Consider the following 27,010-nt stretch of genomic DNA (forward strand, 5'->3'; position numbering starts at 1 on the left):
TGAACTATATCAGGCCTACATGCACGGACAGTACCTGTTAGTTGGATCAATTCATTGTTGGTTTTGGACAAAGCATATAATAGCCAGCCTTATTCTTTAATAAAGGTTATTATAATCATCCGCCACTATGGTTTCTGCCGTGTGGATTGTTCAAGTAAATGGCCTCCACATTAAATGTTTATTTGTGGTTTTGACCTTTTCGGTTTCCCCTCACGGCTGGAGAAGGCAGTAATAAGAAGAAAGCCAAGATTAGTGGCTCAATTAGATATTAAGTTCTTTTTTATGGCCAATTGGATTTTATTTTACCTGCAGAACAAAGGACTTCAAGGATAAACAGATTGATTGGTCAGTTCGTCAGCAGAGCGACTGGACAGTAATGCAAAGCCTACATAAACCAAACAAGGCTCAGACAGATCGGATTTAATGTCTCCCCAGAGTTTTGTTTATCCCCAGAGTCTCAACAAATTGATCATTACATTGGGAGGGTTTTTTTCTTTGTTGGCCGAAGAGCCCAATTAACGAATATATCCCCGGCATTTTCAGACAACTGACGGCTCAACAGCTTTAATGAAATGTTAGCACCAGCTACAGTACTGCATGCTGACAGAGTGGAGAAATAACACAAGAATGGAAATGTCTCATCCACAGCCTCACTTTTCTCACCTGACACACCAACACACACATGCAACAGTTACAATAAACAGTGCCTTTACTCACCTCTCTCCACTGTTTGGTTTCAACACCTTGCGTATAGAGCACGCACACTGCGAAAAAGCAGCAGAGAGGGGACGAAAAAGAGAGGAAATGCGAAAGGAAGAGAAATGAGAGGCAAAAAGAGAGAGACAATCAGAGAACAGGAGGCAGATTCCAAATGGGAAATCAATGTGAGGGTTTTAGCTCCACCACAGTGAACAAACAGCCACGGCACTCTGAACAAAACAAAGATTTCCCAAATCACAGGACAACATTTCCACAAAGACAGACCAAAGACACACCAACCACAAGAGAAGGTGAAAATACAAAAATTAAGTGTGACTGAAAACAACATTTTTACTTAAATAAAAGGATGGAGGATCTGCACAGGAATGATAGGTGAGCACAGACAAACAATCAATCATTCAAACTACTCACATGGATCGGACTTGGAAAATGTGTCTTTATCCAGTAGATTTCTGGAAAATAAAGGAGAAAGGAACAATTGTTACTCGTTGACAAAGAACCTCTTATTGCTGACATGTCACTATTGTGCAGGACTGAATTTGCCACTTCAAAAAACACTTTTGGGCAAATTCTTCTTTTCTTTTTTCTTTTTAAGGTTCTATGTTTTGACTCATGAAAAATACAAAACGCCTCTTAAGTGATTATCGAGCACCTTGCAAATAGCTGATGGAATTAATTAAACACAGTAGTGGCGATGTAACTTTAAACATTCTACAGAAGAGGAAGAAAAAAGATGGGCCTCCACACCCTCAGCATTAATGATTAATCATTAATCGTGTCTGCTGCGCTGCTCTCTGCTTCTGATCATTTGCTCAAGTGAGTTGTTCTTTGGAGGGAGCAATAAGTTATTCCAAAATAAGGTACTAAAGTACTTCCATGATAATTCCACTCCAGTAATTTAACTTGTATCTTAAAGGATGTGCACACCCACACTGATGGTTTTAATCATTACAGCCAATTAAAGCTCTGCTGGGGTTGTATTATACAACAAGTCCTTCAAAATAAAAGACAAAATCTATTGTATTGCAAGAGCCACAAATAAAAGCTTTCTCTGAAATGGTATCGACTGTATGACCCTTGTCTGTGCTAGACAACACAACAAGACAACTTATTTAGGTTTAGAGGAGAGATCATGACTTAGGGTAAAATGAAATGAAAATAATAATTAAAAATAAAAAAACACAAATTTGAGGTTACAAAAACAAAATTGTTCATGTTTCAAAGACAGCAGTGTTAAGCTTTTGTGACACATCTTTCCACCTTCACCTATCTGACTAGCATCCTGTCTCCCCCCCCACGACTTCCTCCTTTGTTCCTGGTATAATTACTTCTGTCCACCAGAGGGTATTGTAACTGAATGTAAACATAATAGTTGTTATTTTGAGGCACTGGTATTGTTTCCATTGGCAGGACAGTCTCAAACTGAGCCCTGTGGGCAAGAGTGATTAAGCGTGTGATTGCTTCACGCCCACACAGTCCTGAGAGGACTATTTAGCCAAGATGATTAAAATCACCTGTGTGGGTTTACCATGACTGTGCAGGCAAGTTATGCATATAAATTCACCAAAGAAACTATTTCTTTTTCGGGATAATTAGCTGTCTGGATAGGATTATGTTGGATGGGCTCTGTGCACGCTCACAACAATGGGAACAGACAAGGGCAGGCCTAATCAGTCAAATCAGTGAAATCACCTGTGGATGAAACATGGCGGAGTAGGAGCCTCAGTTCCAAATATGCCTGTATACACCTGTATACGGCATGATGCAACTATCAGCACCTTTATATTGTCCAGTAAAGGAAAAGCTGCTCACTAAGATACAGTAGTACTGTATGACGACTAGTCAGCAGCACTGATTTTCTTGACTTTTCAGTTACCAGTTTTACCGAGTTCAGCCAAGTCGTACCCAAGATGTGACCTGACCGTCGCCAACGCATGTCGACCTCCCTTCTCCCCCTCAAACATTCATGTGTTGCAAGACCTAACTCATGTCTGAGCAGGACCTGAACCTGAGAGACAGTCTTCTCTCTGTCTTCAGTCTTGTAGCCTGAAACTGAATCTCTGTGCTTTCAGATTTAGATTATCTCCAGCTTCCTTGCTTATAATGCAGCATTTCTGTTTTATCACATTTGCTTTCAACTATTGTTGGAGTTGGGTTAAGTCAAGTAACAGGGACCTTAATTGTGAAGATTTTTTAGGAAATTAAACCGAGTAGCGGAGCTTTGTTAGCCACCATTCTTCAGTTGCGCTGCAGCGTGGAAGAGTATTTACTGCCTCTTGTTTGAACTCTCATTTGAACACTACTCAAGACAAGTGCATCATCAGTAAAAGACACAACTTCAAGCAGGTAGCCCTGTTGTCATGGAAATGCACATCCCTGCTGCGCTGGGCTGACATGCCGAGTCAGATCCAGTCAAGCAGAGCTAGCACATGTGTACAGCCCCAGCTTGATTGCGCTCATATCGTCAGCAACCGGGTTCAGTTTAATGTGTGGATGGCTTGCTCAGAGGTTGTTGCTCTTCCCCTCAGAGTTAAGGGTTTTTGAAAAATCCAACACAGAGATAGCAGAGAGGAGGAGAATGCCGACTGAAGTAGTCAGCCGATGGCAGGCTTATACCCACAATCTACATCTGGTGAGTCAGTGGTCAACAGCGGTCGTGTTGGCACTCTTCCAAAGCAAGTTCAAATTATTTCATCCATTTATGTCTGGTTTTAATCAATGGCTCTGTGTGCTACTTAAATACATTTTACTGCATGGCTGGAGTTAGTAGCACGGATCAAGTTCAGTGTGAAACCAGAGCCACGAACTGTCTGGGTGCACAAACTATTCTTACATTTACAACCTCTTGCATGTGTGCCAACAGACATTATACATTCACAGAATACTGAATCAGCTGGCTGGCATATCAGTGCAGAAAATTGTTGGGTTTGTTATCTCATACAATAGCGGCGTGATTACCAGCACGTCTGTGTGTGCCCATCTCTTTCTCTGCCGTTCAAACATCCACCACGCCTCCGCCCTTGCAATGTCTTCAGTGTGTAACCGCAAGCTTTTTTAATTTAATTAAAAATCGTTGCAGGGTAACAAACTTTTGCTCTGTGAATTATACTATTTAGTGATCTTTGTCTTCCTGTAAATTTCAGATGCAAACTTTTTGAAAACAGGTCAGTCGTCCTAAATTTTAACGAGTACCTTTAATTCCCAGACTAATTGTTAGCAAACTCATGCCCGATAATGTCTGGAGTCATGAATTCAGTAGGCAGCTCACGGATCACATTTTAAAAAGAGTCCTCTAATGCTGAGGTTTGATTAGCGCCTTCAGCACTGATTTACAGCAAAGGTTGGAGACAGAAAATTGTAGGTTTGTGTAATGTTAGGGGAAAGTCCAAAAAGGTTGTTGTCAAGGGTCTTTTTCAAACTGTCTGCTTCTCCACCTTGCTCTCCCACCCAATCATCCGGTCTCCGTTGCTCAATTCTTGAAGTGTGGCTTCTAGATTTTTAGCCCCAACACGCATGAAAAGAATGAATGGAAATGCTCTTTAAAAAGCTGTGTGCATTGTTTGACAACTTTCATAACTGTCACTCGAGTTTTCATATTGGCTTTAGATGTTTTGATCTTTAATTCAGAGACCATCAGTCTCAAAACACAGCACGCCTCTCTCATTATATTGTTTGATTTATGTGCCGTAATCGCTCAAAGATTCATCATAATCTCAAAGACTTGTGACATATAGGGAATCATTTATCTGAGAAAACACTGAAAGTTTAATCACCATTTGACTCCTTCGCTCCTGACAGTGAGTAGTTCACATCTCTGACAGTGTGGGTGCTGGGAGCCTGGAACATGTTCTTCTCAGCTGCATGAAAGCACTTTCCCATGACTGTTTGTTTTTTTTTAACCGTACACATTGCAAATATAAGCTTTAAATGTTTTTTGGTTGTTTCCCCTTATTCATGCAAGGCAAATTTTTAACAAAAGGTGGATCAGCCAAGTTGCTGATCAGTTGATCAACTTGCTTGAATCATCCACACATTGTATCATTCAGATGTGTAGAAGAGAAGACTTTCTTCTCTGTGTAAATGTGCAATGCAAAGTTACCTCGTGGGAAGGGTTCTATTTTTTAGAATACTTTCAGTGTCATTCTAAGCTTTTCTTGCTAGATTTAACATAATCCATATTTTATCCAATTTGGATGTAAAGAAAATGACCAAGTCAGCTGACCTGTAATGCAATAATGCACATGTGATTAACACTGTTAAAGAGTCGGTGTTAGATTGGGCCCCAAAGCTCCTCGTATAGGCAGGTTAACATTCGTTACTAAGGGGACATTGCTTATGTACATAATGTAAGATAAAAACGTTACATAATTTAACTTACCTACTTAACGTAACTCCAAATTAATTCAACACTGACTTTTGGTTTGACACGTGACAGTCTCGTAGGTGAATGCCCTGTGTTTCTCGCTCTTTATAACTACTTAACTTGAATTGTTTTTCTCTTTGACATTGAAAACAACACACAACAACAATAAAAAATGCATTGTGATAATACATGGACATTGTTGTTATTCATACTGTCATCTTACATATGTTATTGTTATTCCTACATCATTTAGTGAAATCTGGCTGTGCAATCACCTTTACGACCGTCACTAAGGCAGTATTCTGCTCGTTTGTTATGTTTTTTGTTTTTTTTATGATTATACAGTGTGGCATATAACTAAAATATTAGATGTTACATTTGACTTCCAAATTCTAAAGACATGGCTTTTAAGAGACTGGGATCAGCTCAAAAAGAGGACCAGCCTTCATTATTATGTGGACTAAGACCAGAAGGAAGGCACTGCTTCTCTTTGGTGCAAAATACTGATTCTAGTCTGGTCTAACTGACTATGCAAATAAAGTATATTCATGTCCGAGCCAGCGCACAGAACCAGCCATGCATATGTTACAAGAGCTATGCCCAGTTCCAGCACAGCAACCGATTCTTTCATTGAAATCTGTTCACCCAACACAGATTCTTGGTTCACCTGACATGTGCATTACATTCTTTCCATCTGGCTGAATGCCATTAAACATTTTCATGCTCTTTCCTCATTCTGCCTGTCTTGGCCTGTTCCTGAGCCTTATTTTAATGCATTTTTCCAGAAACCTCTCTCTCTCTCTAATCTCTAAACCTCCACCCATGTATCGAGTGTCATCGCATGTCCGCCTAACACCTCCATCATGCTTGCTTGACCTTTTCATAATGCCTGCCAGAGGCAACTATGTTCCAACACTATTAGGCTTCATGTTTTTTTCTCAGACACTACAGTGACATGAGAGGCCTGCTGGCTTCTTTTGATTCTTGTTTCTTTCTGGTTTCATTTCAGCTGTGTTCTTCCATCAGCCTCAGTCTATTTCGATCTCTTCTCGGCCGCTGTGTTTCCCCTCCCTCCCTTTATAGATTTCAAGTGAGTGAGTTGCAGGGACAATTACCGACATGAAAGAAAAACACGAAATCTTGAAATCTCATGTTTTTCATCTTGTGCTCAAAATGACGAAGACAACGCTTGCTGATGTTCTGTGATTGTCAAAATGTCTGTAGTTGAAGCACTGCAGCATTGGAAATTCTTGCGTTAGAGTCCAAGGTCAAGGCAGAAAGTGCCTTTCATTACAATGATCTAAATTGAAAAGAGAAATGGATTTGGCATGAGTAGAGCAAGATAATTAAATAATCAAATCGGAGCAGACACAGCACTGACTTTAAAAGTGGTTTCATCTTATGTAGAAATGTTGCACTGCTATGACTCCCGCAGAAGAAAGGAAGTTTATAAAACAACATGTGTTGTTAGCTCATCATGTTCGTATGCTAAATGTCGCAGGATTGCATTGTTTCTGGTAATTGGATGCTTTCTTCACTTTAATTTATGCAGCCCTTCTCCAAATACATATTCAGTTCATTTGGATTGTTTCCATTCACTAAGCCTCCTAACAGCCCTCGAAGGGAACATTAGCACACAACACAGTTCAACAATCCCTATTCGCTTCGAGTCCATTGTTACACTTCGAGTGTGAGCGGAGTTAAGTTTTGTTTTTATCGAAAGTAAACCTTTCATCCAGCAGCTGCGCCTCGCACTGTATTCCGCCCCTCGCAGATCAGCTGTTGCCCAGCTCCCTAATAGTAGGGATACGGAGGTTCTACGGTTGAAAAAATGTAGTGCCAAAAGAAAGGCCGGTCTGACGGCAATGTAAAGCAGTGTGAATTTTCCCTCTACAACATACACTTGAACTGTTACAGATTTTTTTAGATGAGCCTTGTTTTAGGTGGTTTATTTCACTTTTTCTCTGGACCCTGTTCACTGCAGTACAAAGCTGAGCGTCTGGGCTGGAGCGGCTCTCTACTTCTCCAAATTGAGGCTGCGCTGATCGGTGATTACGGTAGGGAACAGACCGATTATAGATATGTACATGACCCCACGTCAAAAACCCGACCTATCCCTTTAAACATTATATAACTGCAACTTCCATACCTGAAAAAGAAATGCTCATTCAAGAGTGTGTGTGTGTGTGTGTGTGTGTGTGTGTGTGTTCGTTTGTGCGTGGTTTGTTTTGTGTGTGTACAAGATGAATTAAAATTACCAAAAGAGGGGCCTTAGGACACATTATTAAGGGCTGTTTTATCATTTTGATGCAGGACATTTTGGGAGAGTTCTCCATCTAATAGATTTACAGCCCAGACATAGAATAAAATATTGGTGTTTATGTTTTCTTCAAACAACAGATACTTCCATGTGTTTCGTACATTTCATATCAACATTTCTACAATACTTTTCATATCACGCTCACATTACATTTATGAGCCAACTTTCATTTCGGGAGAGGTGAGAGGTCAAGCCAGAAATCCTCGATAGAGACAGCATTTCAACATTTAGAAGCGCAATATCCACTGGACATATTTGACGAGACGTCAGGATATTGCGTGTTAGTGGCAGAAACACCAGATATTTTAAATTAGATGACAGAAGGTTTCCAGCTGTGCTTATAACAACAAAACCAGGTGAGCAAAAAAAACATGTTTTTTCCAAACCCCAAACCAAGTGGTCTTTGTGCCAAAATCTAACCAGACCACAATCACAGCAACTGTAAGTGAAGGGTGACCTTAAAGAAATGTAAAGTTTTGACATACAGAAACATAATGTTTTTAACATATCCATGGTTTGCAGACACATTGATTTATTTTGACAGCTGGGTTAAAGCAGGTAGCTGATATTTTTTGATTCCTGGTTTTAGCACAAATGAATCAGCGAAGGCATTTCTGTGCTAATATCGTACACTTAAACTCATACATTATTCATATCCTTCTAACCCATATCTCCATCTGTGAAAGTGAATCACGACACTGATGTCAAGCTGACTGTAGTGCAGTGATTGGTTTTTATAGTTGCCGCCTTGCTCAAGAACAGCAATATTCTCAGTGGACACTTGACATTTGCTTTTTTTAAATAACTTTGACCAACTCAGTGTCTATTTCTGTAATGTTTCATCCAACCAATTATTTCAGTATTCCGTCCCTTTCTCGCTCTCTTTTCCTAATTTCGCTCATGTTTTTACCTTCACACTGGTCCAAGATAAATCAGCCCATATGTCGTCCACCACAGCCTCCTTTCTATCCTGTCATTTTCCACCTCCTGTTTATCTGTCGGCTATTTATTATCCCTCTCCATTATCTCGCATCCCTGTGCCACTTTATTTTCCAACGATCACTCAGCCTACGCATATATTTTTAGAGGTGACCAGCAGCTGGTTTAAATTGGTCTGACCTGCTAGAGATCACAGGTTCAAATAACAAAAAATTGTAGATAGTGTAAAAGTGTGAGAAAAATCTCTCTGCAGCATTTGACAGTTTTCACTTTTGATTAAAACAGTGTTACATTGCTGTGATAAAAGATTTTCTGTAAACACCTCCTTCTTGATGCATAAGGCGAGGCCCATGTTCTTTATTTGTTCAGTCACTCTTGTTGTCCTATGAACACATTTCAGGCCAACAGCAACTGTCTTTCAGAACTGATAGGTTACTCATCTCATGTAAGCTCTTTATTGGAGGCCGTCTTTTATACTCAGAGTCCCAAAGGTGAAGGTAATGCCATATACCGTATATACAGAATATCTATAATCTAATACATAATGATGAAAAGCAAACTAGGCCTGCCATTCAGTAAATAATGTTTTGTGTATAGGGATTGTTACACACTGAATTAAACACAGTACATCCTCTTCATGTCTTGAGGGAGTGCATCCTGTTTTGGTTTTTTTGTTGTTGTTTTTTCTGCTTGAGGCAGAAAGGGTGGTGTGTACAGTGTGGTTTGTGCCACAAACTCCTCTGGGAGCAGTGTTGCCATCTTTCCAGAGAGGTAATTGCAATATCCAATAACCTAAACAAGATTTTATATAGAGCATGAAAGATGAGCAGTCTGTGTTACTATGGTGATATACTTAAAATTCAGTCTATGTCGGTCTAAGACCAAAAATATTAAGAAAACAATTATATGTATAGAGTTTGTAGAAAGGCAGAAAATAAAAGAATATCTTTTCCTTTAAAATATTACTATGATTGTTAATTAATTAATTGTTAATATATTTTGTAGTGTTTGTCAGGTCGGTTTCAGTTTCTAACGAGGTTTGTGAGCCAGTATCACTGTTGGTATCACGTGGCATTTCATGGGCTTCAACATTCTTGGTAGTTGCCAGTTTGAGGAACAAAAAAACTAAAATTGGCAGAGTTCTACAGTTTGCCCCCAGCATACTGTAATAACCCACTGAACCAACCGTCCAGAAGATGGATGACCGCCCACCACTGAGCCAGTTTTCCTGCCACTGACGCAAAGTGCTTGTTCATGTGGGAAATGTTGGCTATAAATTAATTTAAGAGGATGGTGTAGACCTGCTCAATCTAGAAACTGTCATGAGATGACTTTTGTTGTGAATTGTTGCTATACAAATACACTGATTGATTGATTGATTGATTGATTGATTGATTGATTGATTGATTGATTGATTGATTGATTGATTGATTGATTGATTGATTGATTGATCATTCAAACAACAGCATGTTTTGACATTAATGGCGTGGAAGACTGAATGCCTCATTAGGTGGCTGAATGTCATCAATGACACCTTTAAGGTTTCTATTGTGCACCGTGTTGAGTCAGGCCTCTTGTATAGTGGCTCAAAAAGCCAATATGCTGCTGTATGATTGGCTCAGTTCATGAATTTCATTTAATCGCTACTACAAACTACATCTGTGGAATGTTGCAGAGATTAAATGAAAAGTGACCATCATGATGTTAACATTCACCAAAGAAAAGCTGGGCCTATCTGAAAAAAATATCTTTTTATATATTCATGAAAACAAACAACACAATGAGAGACACTTGGTTTATGTCCAACACAATGGAGGGAAAAAACACTACATGATTACAGCTTAATTACACATTATTTTAATGACTACAGCACCAAAAAAAACAAAACAATGAAGAGACAAAATAGTACTATACTTTTACTTATTTACTATGAGAGGGTCATTCTGTGTCTGCTGCTGAATAATTAAAAGCATTTTGTGCCATTAAATAATTAATGGCTTCTTTTTACTGACAAGTATGTTTTAAAACCTGTGCTTTGGACCTCAGTCAACAGCAATTTGATGTCAGCTCACTTAATCTGAAGTGCATGGTGACTGCAGTCAGGAAACAAAAAGGAGGTATCAGTGTCTCTAAAAAAGGATATTTGACCATGTGTGCAATCTAGTGTATTCTAGTAAAACAGCCATGCAACAGACAGTGTCAATGTAAAGTAAGAGTTTTGTCGACTGTTTCAATCAGTCATAGTGTGTGTGTGTGTGTGTGTGTGTGTGTGTGTGTGTGTGTGTGTGTGTGTGTGTGTGTGTGTGTGTGTGTGTGTGTGTGTGTGTGCGTGTGTTCTTGCCTTTGTCTTCTTTATTCTGTAATGTGCTCCAGTTATTTTCCCACACATCCTGTATATGAGTATATAAAGTACAATACTGTAAATTCTTGTCCCAGTGGCTGAGGGAACCAGGCTTTTATTTGGGGCAGCCTTTAATCTGTATTTCCCCTATTCCCCTTTTACTGCTCTTCCATATTTACTTGTTTGTCTTGTCAGTATGAGGTTTATTTCCACAGCACTAATTCTGAGTACAGCAAGAGTCACATTCCACTGAGTTTCACAAGACGAATCCCATCTAGTAGAGGAAATATATGTATTTCTGATTTGGGGGGAACTGTTCCTTTAACATCTATCAGCAGTACGGCAGAGACAAAATAGTGGAGTTAACCAATATGTGAACATTTTAGAGAGTTGTATAATAATTGACTCTGTTGTGCTGAAGAAAATGTACTGATTAGCACTGAGGTAGTGTCCATATTGAATTTACCATGTGAGCTGTTGTAGCAGGCTACTGAAAAGTAATATATGATGTCTCAAAGTTTAGCGAAGATGAAGATAATACGGCACATTCTTGTAAACTGAGTTACTGGCTGATACTGTCCGTGTTCTTCATACTTTCTAAATTTCACTTGGTACTTTGATGTCAGGAATATTATTTATTGACATAGAAGCTTTGTTTCCAGTGAGATTTTGCTGTTGTAAGCCTCACTGTTCAGTGTTTCCCACAGAGTGGCTGTCTCTTAGGGGTAGAACATAGTGTAGTTTGCCTACATAACACAGTGTTGCATTCATTTTTCAGCTTAATGTCTGCGCACTGGCTTGCCTCTCCTTTCTGTTTTCTCTCTACCAGCAGTGCAGCAGTATCTGCTTTCTCCATCAGGCGTACCATTTTTAACGTTGTTAGAAAAACACACCTGACGTTTGGCATTTTTTCATATGTGATTCCATTGTGATAACAGACGGCGAGCCACGTGTGGAGGAAGCTTGCCGTCAATTATGCAACGGATCAAATCCAATATGCGCCGAACGATGACGATCGAAGCAACCAGGTGCACTTACAAGTTTGTACTGCACAAAGCAACATCCTAAGTAAGCCCCAGAGAGCGTCTCTATCTCTGCATGTGAGCATTTGTGAATGTCAGTGGAACGGAGGGGAAGAGCGAGGGGCAGATCGTCCACAGTCTGTTGTAGATGACATAGTTCTCTTGAACAAATAAATAAATAAAAGTATAAATGCTAAAATGGGTCACCAGTTAGGCTTAGGCAGTTGTTATATACCTGACTTCCCCCTAAAATTATCACATTTGTTTCACATATTTCCTGTTCACATATTTTTTTAATTTCCTGTTCTTGATTTAGTCTTTTCATAAATAATACTGTATACTTTTTTAAAAAGCAGTGATTTTCTAACAAAGGGAACCACTAAGAACCCCACTGATAAGAGGTATCATTTAGAGTAGTAGTATTGATAAAGTCCTAATGATACCCATCCCTCTGTCACAGTGGTGTGATTAGAAGCAGCAATGTCAGCAAGTCTAATATATGCAACACACACCGACTCTCTCACACACACTGTTACACACACCAGTTTGATTAAGTCAGCCATGCAAACTGTGGCATAAGGTCTACATTCATGGATGGGGATACACTGGGATGTATATATGAGGACACTCAACCAGGAAGTGAGTCAAAAGGATGCAGCAAAACACAGCCAGAAGGTGTGCATTCAAATGTAGGTCTGCTGAAACAAAACCTCATCAAAGCGATTCCTTTATTACCCTGTGTGAAGTGCAGCCCCTGCAGCATCGCAGCATATGACTTCCTACACACCCCGCTCCAAGTCAACAACGGTCCTGCCCTAAATATTGAAGCAAACCTCACCCAAAACTACATCAGACTAACCAAAGTAGACTAACCATAGTGTACGTCTTTTGTCAATAGTGCCATCTCCTGATCTTGTTCCACAAAGCACTGAACACGTGATGTGCCTTGAATAAAGTGTCATAGTTGAGCTGAAAGCTGAAGAAGTAGCACTTATAGACACTTATACGTGAGATTGCCTAGTCTACAAGAACAAGAACAATCACAAAACAACTACCGCTACATCATTAAATATTTAAAGTGAGTCACCCGATTTGCATTAGGTGTTGCGTAATCCATTTCTGAAGGGATCGGCAATACCAAAGGGGTTTCAAACTAACTTCCTGAAACACAACTTCCCTTATGTAAATGAGGTTATGAAAAGATCTGAAATGCGCGGAGGTAGCGGGGGCAGGATTTGGGTATGTATGTCTCCGTGCACAAGGGAGTTTGTGAAATTATGAGAGCAGGAATGTCAGAGAAAATCAAATGTACGAAGAAGAAAAGGAGAGGAGGAAATGTGTGTCAGAGAATGTGAGTGTGTGAGCGAGAGTCAGAAAGAGAGGGAGAGAGAAGTGAAGTCCTCAGAGAGTTGATCAAATGTAGACAGAGTATAACGGAGTTCCTCCAGCACGGGGGGGAGAAACGAGCCCCCGTTAGACAGACACACAGACGTAGCCGACTTTATTTACAGAGATCTGACGCAAACCACAATAATTAGACACCTCCTTGCCTATAATCTACAGGAGGTTCCCCAGCCCTTCAACTATGACTGCTTTGAGTGCAGGCTGAGCAAAGGATGATAAATATCTGAGGATGAGTGGCTCTTTTTTCTTTTTTTTTTTGAGGAGGCGTTTCAAGACATGAAAACTGAGCGGGTGAGATTCTTGACTTAGAATGAAGCACAAGTCAGCATAAATATGCCGCCACAGGCTAATAATTAAAACTTTGGGAGCTGAGATTGTAACTTAAATTAGGACTCTGAACCAAAGTCTTATGGACTGGAGCCAACATAACATGCGTTTAATTCTGTTCCGAACAAAGTATTCCCTGGAAATTTACATCCAAGAAAAGACTGTGAAATGCATGCGTGCATCGAGGGTGAAAGGTTCCTGTTGAGGGTGTATTTTTCTGGTTCAGGGAGGACAGTTCGTGGGTGTAAAATGAATCTATACTGTATTCATCCAGACCTCCTATTGACCTCTCGAAGGCAAACAATGCAGAAAAACCCAAGACTGGGGGAATGTGTGTATTTGTGTGTGTGTGTGTGTGTGTGTGTGTGTGTGTGTGTGTGTGTGTGTGTGTGTGTGTGTGTGTGTGTGTGTGTGTGTGTGTGTGTGTGTGTGCGTGCGTGCGTGCGTACGTGTTAAACTGCATATCCATCACCTGCAGGACCTGAGTTGCTGTTGAAAGCATAACTAAAATGGAGCTAAACAGATATTTTGGCAAAATGTGTGCCTTGAAAAATATTTTTAACAGCAGACAGACAAAAGTTCATGAAGACAGCAGAGCATTTAGCAGCACAGAGCCAAATAATTCAGTTAGGAGGAGGTGGAAAGCAAAGACAGAGTGGCTTAAAAGCTGATGGTATGTCAGTGTTGTTGTTTCTGCTGTTCACTTGCTATTATGGTAGTTTTCAATGGTGAAACACAACACAATTTAATACACTGTGCATCAAGGACCCTCTATGTTACATCCATGAGCAGTCATGATATCAAGCCTGACAAGTACAAGGTCAACTGATGTCAAAATTAAAGACGGATCCTTTTGTGTGTGTGTGTGTGTGTGTGTGTGTGTGTGTGCAAAGAAGCTTTCAAGTTAAAATCTTTTATATTGTCTTGAAAATCAAACCCTGTGTTTTGTCATTGTAATGTCTGCACTCTATCAGCAGTGGCCATTCAGTCTATTTGAATGATTTAGTCCACCATTCTGTCAGGAATCAATTAATTACTCTCACACAAGCGATTCACAGGAAACAGTACGTGCACTTAACCCAGTGCTACAGTTTGTTGCTTCATTTAATTGAAGTCAGCCTTACAGTTTAATGTTATCTATGTTGATGTCATATCTGTGGCTGTATTGAGCTACTGCTAATGCAAATCCAACATTTCTCACTGCAGCTATGGTGAAAACTTCTATTGTGAAGGAGTCACAATATAAAGAAAATGCACTTGTCACATAAACAATATCACTGACAGCATTTATTCATCAAAAATATTTGGCATTGTATTTCATAACTTGGATGCAATCAGCCACTTCTCCTTGAGCATCCGTCCAAAAGAGCTGTATATAGTACTGCACTTACTAGTTCAACATTAGACATAATGTCAGAGATTGCACACATGGAGCTACTGATACTTAATTTTGGTAAAAGAAAAGTCACATAACAGTGAATCTAAAGAAGGATCTGCTTTTCCACCTCCTAAAAACCTGATGCTTTGAAAATAAGAGGTTTTTATCCAGCAATGACAATTTGTCACAAGAGAAAAGGCCGAGTGCTCTACTCAAGGACATTTAAGCAAAGATGGATTGTAACAAGAAGGCAATCCTTAAAATCTTGAATGAAGAAGCATTGCCGGTGAGGCAAAATGAAAGGGACGTGTCAATGGTGGTGGTAGATGAAAGAGGAGGGGATGAGTTAATGAGGAAGGAACAAGGTAAAAGAAGAGAAAAAAGAGGTAAGCTAAGGAGAGAGGAGTTAGATCAAACAGATTGAGAAGGGAGAGCGAGTGGAGGAAGCGACAGAGGGAAATGTGGAGGTGCAAGGAGGAGAGTAATCTGTTTACAAGAGCGTCGGGTAAAGCATTATGCAGCACAGTGTTATTAAAGCTGGATGATGTATCAAAAGAAGCTTTCACAGGCCCTTCATCACCATCTCTCATCTAATCACTGTCTCGACATTTGTGCTCTCTTATTACCTGGCTGCCTTATTATTTTGCCGCTGGCAATCTTTAATGCATGATATTGTATATATGTTCTTTAACAGTGACACAAGACTTGACGCAATATAAAGTTTAAGGATCCTCCACTAATGATGCTCTCCAATTCATTTTTCATCCATGACAAAACAAGTAGTAGTCATCACAAATAAAGCACTCTTCACAGCCTCAAACATCTGAGTCCAAACTGTAGTGCTGGCTTTGCTTTAGTGTCGGATCGATGGCAGAACCAGGCAGGATCGTTTTTCCCACCAGCTGTTGAATTATTCAGGCCAGGACTTCCTCTGGGGAGATTCCTGCCCGGTTTGCCAGACAGACACAGCAAGGCTGCAGCCTGGCAGTGAAGCTCGGGATCATCGCAAAATTCCCAACAGTGCTGATTGTGCCATAGCCCAAGTAAACGCATGTCAGGTAAGGAGCAGCATCGCAATGTGCATGGTTAGGACCCTGACAAACTGCAGTTCATTTGATCATTCATGTTATGCAGTGTGCGTTTTTCTATGAGATGCAGAATACGACTAATCACCAGGCAAAAATGACCATTTTTCACATTGTGGTGCAGATGTAGCCACACAACGAAAACGCGCTTACAGTATCCCCCTGTGTGCTCCTCTCCAATTGAAAGACTGCCAAGAAAAGTGGAGCTCGCTGCCTTAAGATTTACTGGAAGTATATGCAGCAGCAGGGTTCTCCAGATGAAAAGCGAAAATGGAAATCAAAGTCAGCCCATATTGTAAAAATGATATCCTGAGAGAAAAAAAGTTCCAAAACCGCTTCAAAGTAGGTCAGTGTAAAATGTGTGAATTTTTCAGTGAAGTGGGTCACTGTGGAGGATCTCGATGTCAGATGTCCCTCTGATGAATTCTTTAGCTGATGACATTCCAGCTCTCACCAAAAAAAAACATGGCTGTGAAAAGCTCAAAGCTAAATGCTTGATCAGCATGCTAACTGTTATTCTGTACTCTAACCATTCTCACTCCTCAAGTCTAAATCTAACCAACCCAACTAACGTAGGAAACAAATACTAGCCAATCAGAGGCAGACTAGGGCAGGACATGACTTAGCCATCCTTGGGAAAAGAACATTGTAAGTAACATGCTGGTATTTAGCAGCTATAATGTTTGCCATGTTAGCAATTTGACATGTTAGCATTCTGTGCAAGTGCAAAGTAGAACTGAGGTTTATGGTAAACAACAACAACTTTGACCTGGTGGTACACCAGAGGAAAGGTCAGGGGATCTGTGAAGGATTCTGCCCATTTGGACCATGAATTTTGATAGAGAGTTTCATGGGCAATTGTTAAATTGTCAAAATATTTCAGTCTGGACCAACAGAACAGTCTGACATTTGCCATCCCTGGAGCCACAATGCTGGCATGGCTAGAAACTGCAGAAAACCCCAAACATTTGAAAGGGTTCCAGGCAATACTATCTGTATTAGAAAAAGCTAGTTCACAGTAATGCACAATTTGAAATTGAGACGTTGGTGTTGTTCCCGCAACATCATAATTATTGTCGCTCCAGGACCATTGCTGCAATTGTTCAATCACGTTTTTGTAATGTTATAGCTCAGCAACTGGAAAAAGACTAGAAAGGTACAACAAGCTATGTTTTCCTGAACCTAACCGAGTATTTTAGTTCCTGAATGTAACCAAATGCTACAGAAGACAGAAAAGAAACTGAAGATATATGTGAAATTTGTGTGAAAATAATAAGTGAACAGTATAATCATTTGTTCAAATAAAACATGAATCCTTTCTCTCCTGACTGAGAGTCCTTAACTAACTCTGCCACAATGATTTACTCCAGATTTGGTTTTCATCACTAGACGCAGTGTTGGTCCTGGAGCGTTAATTATGATGTTCCAGGAACAACAACAGCACGGCAATATCAGATACATCTTACAGTAACACCTTGATGAGAGGACTGTGTTGCTTTGGGAGCTGACATTGAAAAGTGAACAGCTTTATTTACAGTCATTTGTTTGAATTAAAATGCCCGACCATGACTGTCCTTACCCACCACGATTGGAATCACGTCTTCATGAATGCAGCCAGGAAAATAACACACATACACACACTTGCACACACACATTCATTATCTATTTCCCCCTCTGGGTTGGTAGCTCCATAATCAAATCCAGTCATCTCACCCACACACTTTACACTCGTTCCAGTTTTGCTGTAAGTCCATCTTGCCCAATCAGTCCGTCCTGCACTGGGACACACAGAGCGAGAGCTGAAATAACACCGCAGGCCCAGAAAAGGCAAACATTCTCCCATCTACTCTGAGGAGTGAACTCAATCCCATATCAATCACTGCAAGGCGCTTAGCAGCCCACAGTTGGTAGAACTGGCATTATAAATGATCACATTAGGCTGTTTACATTCTTTTTTTTTTTTGCAGTCTAACAAAAAAGAAAAAAAGTCTGATTAATTATATTGTCTGAATTTATTTTCGGATTCGTGTTGAGGGTGAAAAGAAATGAGTTTTAACGGCTCCACAGCTACAGTTTGTGAAGGATCAAATTAGTTGTCATCTCAAATTAACTGCACCCACACTCTGTTTCGACAAATAAAGCCTCAGATGAACATTGGGCTTTCAGCTTGAAAATAATGCTCCATCTTTTGAACTGGAAATCAACATTAAACATCTTATGCGGCGTATTTAAACTGGAAACATGGGGACATTGGTGTTGGACGGCCATGTGTCTGCTCGTCAGCTCAGTCTTCTGCCAGTGGGGAGATAGACTGGCAGATCAAAACTTGAGGCCACATGCCTGGGGCGAGCTGAGCTCATTAGCTGAAGCGTACCAGATATAGCTTCTAATTTTAAGTGCAACATTCTGAAATCACCGTCACCCAAGAAAATGTGTTCAAATAAGGATGATGCGCAGTAATGTCACTGCAGCATGTCTCGTAGCTTCTGAAATAACATTTTTTTAGATTTTTCCAGAGGACAGCTGCTTCGCGCCACAGTAATTAACGTGAAATACTAGCCGATCCTGTCAACGAGTCAGGAGTGTTAAATAATCAACGGAGTTTATCTGCTGTTGTTGAGGGAGGGATACAGATATTGTATCGGCTACTGGACGATCCTTGCAGGTAATGTCATTAATTTTTCCCTCATTTAAGACAGATTTCACCCATCTGCATCTCACTAAACACACTTACACCATGCGTCTTAGACTATGCACCTCAGATCATTTAAATTATCTCCAAAGTCTTGACAGCCAATGACAGGAAATGTCGAATTGCCTGCGTGCACTCGTCCACCACCCAAACAAGTTACTTCATTGTATTCGATTAGGATGCATGACTTGTGGTGGATGTGGTCCTGGAGAGAATGAAAAAGCCACATCTTTCTAATTACCAGGTGAAGCTAGCCATCCACAGCTGTGACTCACTTCCCTCAATAGCTCTGACTGAGAGCTATTAAGCTCCCATTACTCCATCACATATGCTGAGCACAGATGCTTCTACCACTGCACAATGGGTGCAATTCACAAGGCTAAATGACTGTCCATGCACCTGTCTTGTTGATCAGAAGGTTCCGATGCCTGGGGTTTTGGCATGTTGTTTTTTCTTTCATATTTCAGTTGAAAAGACAAACGCTTTGTCAGGTATTTCTTTGACACGACTTTGGAAAACAAACAAGGTATTCAGCAGCTGACAGAAAATGCAATTTCACACATATCCCACATGTTGAACGTACTAACCGTGATTTATTGCAGCACAGAGAGCGCAGCAAATCTGCGATTTAGAGAAGTTAATGATGTGTGGATCTTGTTTTTCACATTTTGTGTACTCAGAGGTTAATGTGAGGAAATGGTAATTTGCCCCGAGGCAGATCTCAAAGCATTAAACAGGTCATCTTCTACCAATACTGTGTGCCTCCTCCTTCTCTGTTTGTTGTGAGCTGTATGATGTTTGGTACCTTCAGAGATGTGCCCCCTTAACTTTGTCAGGAGTTCCAATGGAAAAGCCAAATGAATCCAATTATGCTATAAAATAATGTAATTACACTCAGGAGCAACACCTCTGTCCACTGTAACTTTGCTAAAAATGTTAATCAGGGAATCGAGACAAGCGAGTTGCAAACCCCCGGTCAAATGTTATTAATGGCTCCTCCAATTAGTCAGATGACTCAGTTGACCCATGATTCCCCACATGCAGATCAAACATGTATAAATCCCTGTCAATCCCTGACCGGCGGCAAGAAACAGCTCTGACTTTCACAGTAGGAACAGTATGCATGCAAATGTGTAAGTGCCTCGTTTCAATGTGTTAATTGTGTGATATGCAAACAGATTGCAGTTTTTTACGTGTCATCCAACACATTGCTGCCGACCAACAAAATTACAATATTAAATTATGCTATTTAGTCACTTTTCAGCACCTTTTTGCCATCATAGAGTCAACAGCGCTCTCCATAGTGTTTTGTTTTGTGCAATGTGCAGAGAAGAACATTGGCACTTTCATCCACTGCTATAAAGCTGATGAAAATGAAGTATAAAAATGTCAGTTTACCTTCACAAACAGGAAAACAGCTTTGAAGTTTGGTCTTTTAGGGTGTCAAAATGAAACAAGGCACCAAATATCTAATGAATTATGGACTACAGAGGGAAAAGTTTCCTTTTTGGAGATTACACCAAAAGTGTTTTCAAGGATAAAACTATGTAGTGGTGTATAATTTAAAGGAGCATACAACCTGGTCAGTGGCCTTAGGCTTTAAAGTCTGACACTGTAGCTGCCCTTCTAGCATCACTTCTTGAAGCAGCCTTTAGTGCAGTTGTAGGCGTGAGAAAGTCTGAGTCAGGTGCTGATGTGGGTCACAAAATACTCTGCCAAGGGAGTGTTTTCACCTGTGTGTGGCTGGTTGGTTGTTTGGTTGGTTGGTCATTTTTTGTTTGGTTGGTTGGTTGGTATGTCAGCAGGAATACACAGAAACATCTGGAATCGTCTCGGCCCCCAAATAGACCCTATAAACTTTACTTTCTTTAAAATGTTGAGTTTTTCAACATTTTCTGTTCAGGTTGTTGTCCATCATAGTACAGTTTGATACAGATCCTAGATCTAAATTATGGCAGCTATGGGTGCAACAATCACGAATGATACAGGGCTGTTGAGTTTGACATGGGATTAGGCTTGACTGAATTAGAGGGGACTGGTGGGCGTTGGTGGAGGTAGGCCCTCTTCTGAATCCAGAGCTTCAAAGCAAAGGTTACATTTCATGGCTCTTAGCATCAAACAGAGGCCACAGACTCCCATCCCAAAACCGAAAATGAAATTCATTTTAACCCCCTAACATGTTTACCGGTCACAGTTTTGGGTATTTGGGACACAGAGAGAAGGACAGAGACCTTCAGTCCTTCACCAATAAATTTGACTTTGTCTTCCCATGACTCCTCTGCTCTTGCCAGTCAGCCAAGCACGCCTGTGAGCTAGAGAGCACGGATCAAAGCCCCGTCTCAGCCTCTCAGCCACGAAAGCCAGCATGACACTGAACCATCATTAACACACACAGAGCGTTACCCTCCTTCCGTTGGACTTAACATCACTTATGTTCGGCCGCTGTCGACCACGGCCTCGCAAGGCCTCATTTGTATTCAAGGAGATTCTCTCGCCCGGTCGCTCGAGCTGGAAAGAAACAACTCGGTACAAGTGTGGATGGAAGAATTTGATGAGCACAGGAATGAGACAGTTAATTCTAGGCAGCAGAGCTGACAGCGCTGATTATAGCTATTGCCGTGTTAAGATGCTGACAACTGAACAGTGCTCCTGTCATGGCTGGAGGGGATTATTGGGTGTCGGGTGAGGAGTGACGGATAAAAATCAGGCATGTTTGTAATATCATGAAAATGAAAGCAAAAAAAAAATGTTTTAAGTTTATTTGGCATTACAGATTATGACATGTTGTTTTATATAAATTCAAAACAAGCAAGCAAGACAAAATATTGCCTCTGAACTGTGGATACGAGCTCTTGACATGTGCACATTCTTATTCCCTTCAGCATGCCTACGGTCCACTTTATTGATTTAGTGGAAGCATTAGTCACAGTCTGTCCGTCAGTGCTCAGAAGGCTCTAAAAAGATGGCATTTAAAAAGGCAAATAACAGTACTGAACTGTGAAAGATAGTGTATTGTGCTCACAAGTGATGTTTCCTGTCTACAATGCACTCACCCAAGGTGTTAGTAAGTAAGTAAGAGGAGAGAGAATAATTGATTGGCTCCTTCAGGGCCAGGAGTAGAGAGTGATTCATGCTGTAGAGACATCCAAATGTCTTTTGAATTCAAACAGAGCCCACACAGACATGCTGACATACAATATGCTTTCTGTAGATCAATGCAGTCTTGAAACAAAAAAGAAAAAAGTGTTTTGCAAGCAGAAACAACAACGCTGATGCAAATGTAATGTTTCTGCCACTTCTAAGCTTCGTAAAGCCTTTTTGTAATTCGTCTCGCAAAATGAACCTCTTTGCTGTGACAAAACAGCATCATTACGCCAGTGAACACACATCCCTCCACCAGCTATCTGCGAAACACAGCAAGGCAGAAAAGGTTGTGAGCTGCTATCGCCGGATTTCATTCAATTGCCCCCAAGAGGCCGAGTCTGCAGGAAGATGGTTGGAGTCAGTGGCAGACTCATCGGGGTTGCAGGTGTTGGAGTGCCCTGGTCGGCGGTGCTACTCCAGTTTAATAACACCGCAGCGTACACGGAGAGAAGCCAAAGGAAAAGGAGCAAGGTCTGTGTGGCATAAACTATAAGTAGATGATTCACGCAGCTTAGGCAATCGCGTGTGTGTATGTGTGTGTGTGCATGTGTGTGTGAGAGAGGGAGAGAGAGCCAGTAGGCAGAGGTGGTGGTCTGATGTCCCCTATGGTTGCATGAATCTTCAAGCCAAATAGTACATCATCTCTGCATCTCTTTGGGAATTTTTGGGGTTAATTTTATGTGTATGTTTTTTAAATTTCCAGATATTTTGGAGAGAAAATCAGATTTCTTATTTGCCCCTTGGTTTTATCTTCGTCTGAATTTAGTTATGTTTAAATCTAAGCTCTCTCTCTCTCTCTCGCTCTCTCTCTCTCTCTCTCTCTCTCTCTCTCTCTCTCTCTCTCTCTCTCTGCTGGTGTAGTCTCTCTATTTTCTAATTTTCCTTGGCGGAATCAAGCTTAACTTGCAAAATGTATTTTTAGGCATTCATGGGATATTAATGCCATGGAAATTATGCTTCAGAACTTTCATAACTTTTGCATTTGATTTTAGAGTTTTTGGAATATCATCCGACTAACTTCTAAACCCTTCCTCGAACACTGATTATTAAAACACAACTTAAAAAAACACAATTAGCGGAATATCATAATTAGATATGGCTGAAGGTTTCAACATCATTGCTCTGTGTCTAAAGAGAGAAGAGGTTCAAAAATATGAGAGCAAAAGAGTCAGGAAGAGATTTCACAACGTGTCAGCTCGCATCAGCTGGATATCTTTACATAGAGGAGTCACCCGCCACAGCATTAACCTACAAAGGTTATAGGTTTGACTAGAAAAAGCCCTTTCGAGACTGCGAGGGAGGTGGTTCTATATACTCAAACTATGGTTTTACATTAGAGCCGATGTCTTCATGTCTCAGTATGTTTGCCTGGGAAAGCCTTTTCTCTTGTAAAAGTAGGTTTCTAATAATCTGAATGATTACTGTCTGACCTAACATACATATTAGAACAATATGGCCCCATCTATCAAAACAAGAACAATGCTTAGGCTAGCGTAATTCCCACACTTTCCATTCATTGTCTGTGTAAGCAGTAGAGCAATGCATTCTGGTGGCAATGCATTAAGTTTCAAGGGAACCTGCTCTTCATTTGCATAAAGTTGAGGTCTGTGTTACTTTATGCAAATCAGAGGGCAGGGACTCTGGAAAATCCTGAAAAACTATAGAAACTACACTGGAACTTGTACCATTTAGGGTTTTTTTGTACATCAGTGATATTTGGGATCCTGTAGAGGGTTCTCAAAATCAAAATTTTATATAAGCTATCAAATATTTTAGAGTTTTAAAGGTAATGTTTTCAAATTGGTGAGTAAATATGGAGCTGTAAATTAAAGTAGTCCCTTTCCTCGGCACCCTGTTTGAACAGTATATTTACAATGTAACTTATACAATCAATTATCTAAAGTTAATCTTTTTCTGTACAAATGAGTCATAAATGGATAAGGATTCAAATTATGTTGAATATCATAACATCCTGCATTTTTTTTTTAAGTGCTTATATAACCAAAGCGTGTCTTAATGAAGTTTTATCAACAAGCTCCTATGTCTGTCGCTGGAAGTGTCATTTAAGGTCTTTCCCTCGAACAACATTATTGTTTTGAAGCATCGTCATTGTAATTCCTGCTTATTCTCACATTTCACAGAAATGTTGCATCAAATGAACAACTGAGTCTCACCTGCAGCACACTCAAAAACTGATAAAGAGCTTAAATCACTGCAAGAGCAGAGATCTAATAATTCTGTTTTTCTATAAACGTGCTCTCTCTCGATCTTATTTGCATTGCTTAATGAATTCCATTCCCGGTCACAGTACAATGACGAGCGTGCCCACATCCATATGTTTCACATCTCAGTCTGTCTTGTATATCTGCTCCTTCACCAGCCACACTATTTCTCTCTCTCTCTCTCTCTCTCTCTCTCTCTCTCTCTCTATCTATCTATCTCGCTCAACACCTAATTTTCCCTAACCAGCTAAAGTCAGTTGGACTGTGTGACACCGGGCAGTGTGCCCAGTCTGTTGTGCTACAAAATCACTGACAGCATGTGAGTGTGAGTGAAAGAGAGCGAGAGAGACCTTTATCTTACTTTTGGTGGCGTGGGTGTGGGTCATCTGCAACACAATTATGTTGCGGTCTACAAAGCCGAGCTCATGTTTTATGCACCACATTCCTCATATGGTTAATTAACTGCAGTGATGATTGCATTGTGGTACAAGCCGTGGCATCGGGTCTCTCTGGGGGGTTTTCTACACGGTGTGAGATGCTTTCATAGCCGTCCCAGATCCGTGCAGGAACCTATCAGATGCTGAAACCAGGGTCCTCAGGAGCGCAAAGCTATATGCAAATTCGGACTATTCAGACATTAAGCGGAGGAGTTTAAACAACACATGCGATGCCTGCCCAGCACTCAGGAAACAGGCTGAGAAATCCCACATTTCCACACACTAACTACAGGAATAGAATCATTATATCACAACCACAAGCCACCAATTAGAGTAAACTTCAGCTGCTACAACACCCGTCCCCACCCTATTGAAGATTTTAGATTAGGTGTCAGTCGGGAAGAAACGGACAAGCTGATAATGGTTTAATTGGTTCTCTCAGAGTTCAGTCGATGTGAACTTTGACCCGGTGCTTGTTGGAAGGCAAACCTCACCCTTTCCCGCCTTGATCTGGTCCCCATCGCACCTTTGATTTCATTAGTATCATTTCATCTGTGTCACATCAGTTCCTCTGAATATAACTACCAAATGACATTAAAAAACCTATGACAACAACGTTTGACGACATGTTTTCAACCACCTGGATGAGAAAAGTAAATTCCCTTTGCTTCACAATGAATACAAAAAATGTATGCAATCCAAAGATGGTAGCTGGAAAATAACATATCTCCTTCATCATCAGTTACAGTTCTCAACACTGAATCTGCACCGAGATATCTTGTTTGCACACCAACACTTACAACACATACCTGTGCACATGATAGCTCTCAGTAATTAATGAAATAGCACCAAAACATGCAAAAGACAGACTTCTTCACGGGGGGGGGGGTTGGGCTGTTACATCACGGAAACTTCATGAACTTGACAATAGAATCTCCAGTCTTCTTCTTCAACTCCTCGTCTTAAAGAGCATCATTATAACTGTTCGGAAAGGCTTAAAGGGGTGAAGACATGTTGAATGTACCTGCCAAATGATTTTATTCAAGGTGAAGATGATCTACTGACCACTATGATGGATAATTTATTGTTTGGAGATGCTTTACTTTTACATGCTGGATGTTGACTGCATAAACCGATGGCTAATGGGCTAGCAGCAGTAGTTGTATGTTAGATGTATTTTGCCATACCACATTCTGTGTTGGTCTATCGCCACTGTCAAATAATTTAATTTTGATGTGAGATGTGATGTGACAAATCCAAAGCAGGCATATAACTTTGAAGAGGAAATAAATAAACAGTTTTGGGTCCAATAAATTCTGAAGTGCCATGAATCTTCAGTACTGACAGGTCTCAAAGGCAAGGGCACGGGTCGGGCTCAGGTCTCATTTTCTTAGTTTTGGTGTGAGAATCTTTTCATCCAGATGGTTAGACGAGCTTTTGAGGGTTCTGGAAATATCTTCAGAACAGCAGTGAGCACTATCAAACAACCTTCGTGCATTCAAACATCGCCGGTTATTTATTTTTCATAAAAACTGATGCTTCACTGAAATGGAATGATGTTACACTAGAGGCACAAACTGGGGCTGTGGGTCTACAGTGGTGGTGAAATGAAAGTGAATTACTGGCTTCATAGAAAACCCTAAATTATAGCCGCTCGGTTTTGTTGGATCTCTCACATTGGCTCCATCCCACTGCAACACAGCAACACGTAATGCCAGATGAGCTCATTGCTTATCAATATCACTCTCAGCAGCTGGTTCTCCAGCATTGACTGACCAACTCCTCAATACACAAGCCAGACAGTCTCTCATCAGCTGACTGGAGAGACTGGTAAATGGCTATTGGATACATTAGACACATAAGTACTTCTTTATGCTGTTTGGATTGAGTGGACAGTCAGACACCGGAGAAGAAATTGGACGGCAGACTTCCACTTCGACCACTGTGAAGGAGGGATTGAACAAAGGGCTGTGACCATGGCTTTGTGGTTCTTTGGTTTACACCTCTGCTCTTCTATCCACATGCCAGTTGCATCCCTCTGCCTTCACTCACCCCCAGGAACCAGACCATTGACGGACAAACCCCGTGGGAGTGTAGACACCAGTTCAAGTGAAACCACAGGTTGGATTTTGGATTGGATTTTTCAGACTCAGACAGCGTGTGCCGCTGTTTCAAGCTTTCCAACAAAACAATGGTGCTGGAAATCCCACATAAAGGCTCTGATCATGAAAAGAAATCCTGAATTCCTGCAATAAAACTAAACGAATTGCAAATGCAGAATAACTAAACATGAATGTCACGCAATTTGCAACTTCCTGCCACCAAATCCTCCAGTCCTCTCCCTGAATCAAAGACAATCCAATTCCTATCGTTCCCCCCGTTATTTTACAGATCCCACACCCACCCACCCACCCACCCCTCCCTCCTGATAATAATACGCTGTCAAACGCAGGGACTGTATCCTGTAATAAGGGGTATTAACCCGGAGGGAACAGCTATCATCATCGTGGTTTGGGGGTTTTGGTGAGAGTGTGTATACATGACGACAAAAGGAGAATAGCAACGGAGAATCAACAGGGAGCCTCTTCACTTGAATAGGAGTCTGACTCATACAAC

At 40.7% G+C, this 27,010-nt stretch overlaps 1 protein-coding gene across 3 annotated transcripts in view; it reads right to left on the bottom strand.

Annotated features, from left to right (window-relative positions):
• Positions 1-27,010, bottom strand: part of cpne5b (copine Vb) — a 133,837-nt gene that overhangs the window by 97,564 nt on the left and 9,263 nt on the right. For all 3 annotated transcript variants that reach the window (XM_037102452.1, XM_037102453.1, XM_037102455.1), the window contains exons 3-4: positions 1,132-1,172; positions 718-764 (exon numbers count right to left, since the gene is read on the bottom strand). In XM_037102452.1, the coding sequence (XP_036958347.1) occupies positions 718-764; positions 1,132-1,172 (88 nt within the window). The remainder of the gene's footprint in view (positions 1-717; positions 765-1,131; positions 1,173-27,010) is intronic.

This window comes from Acanthopagrus latus, chromosome 6, assembly GCF_904848185.1.
Source record: "Acanthopagrus latus isolate v.2019 chromosome 6, fAcaLat1.1, whole genome shotgun sequence".
Taxonomy (NCBI): domain Eukaryota; kingdom Metazoa; phylum Chordata; class Actinopteri; order Spariformes; family Sparidae; genus Acanthopagrus; species Acanthopagrus latus.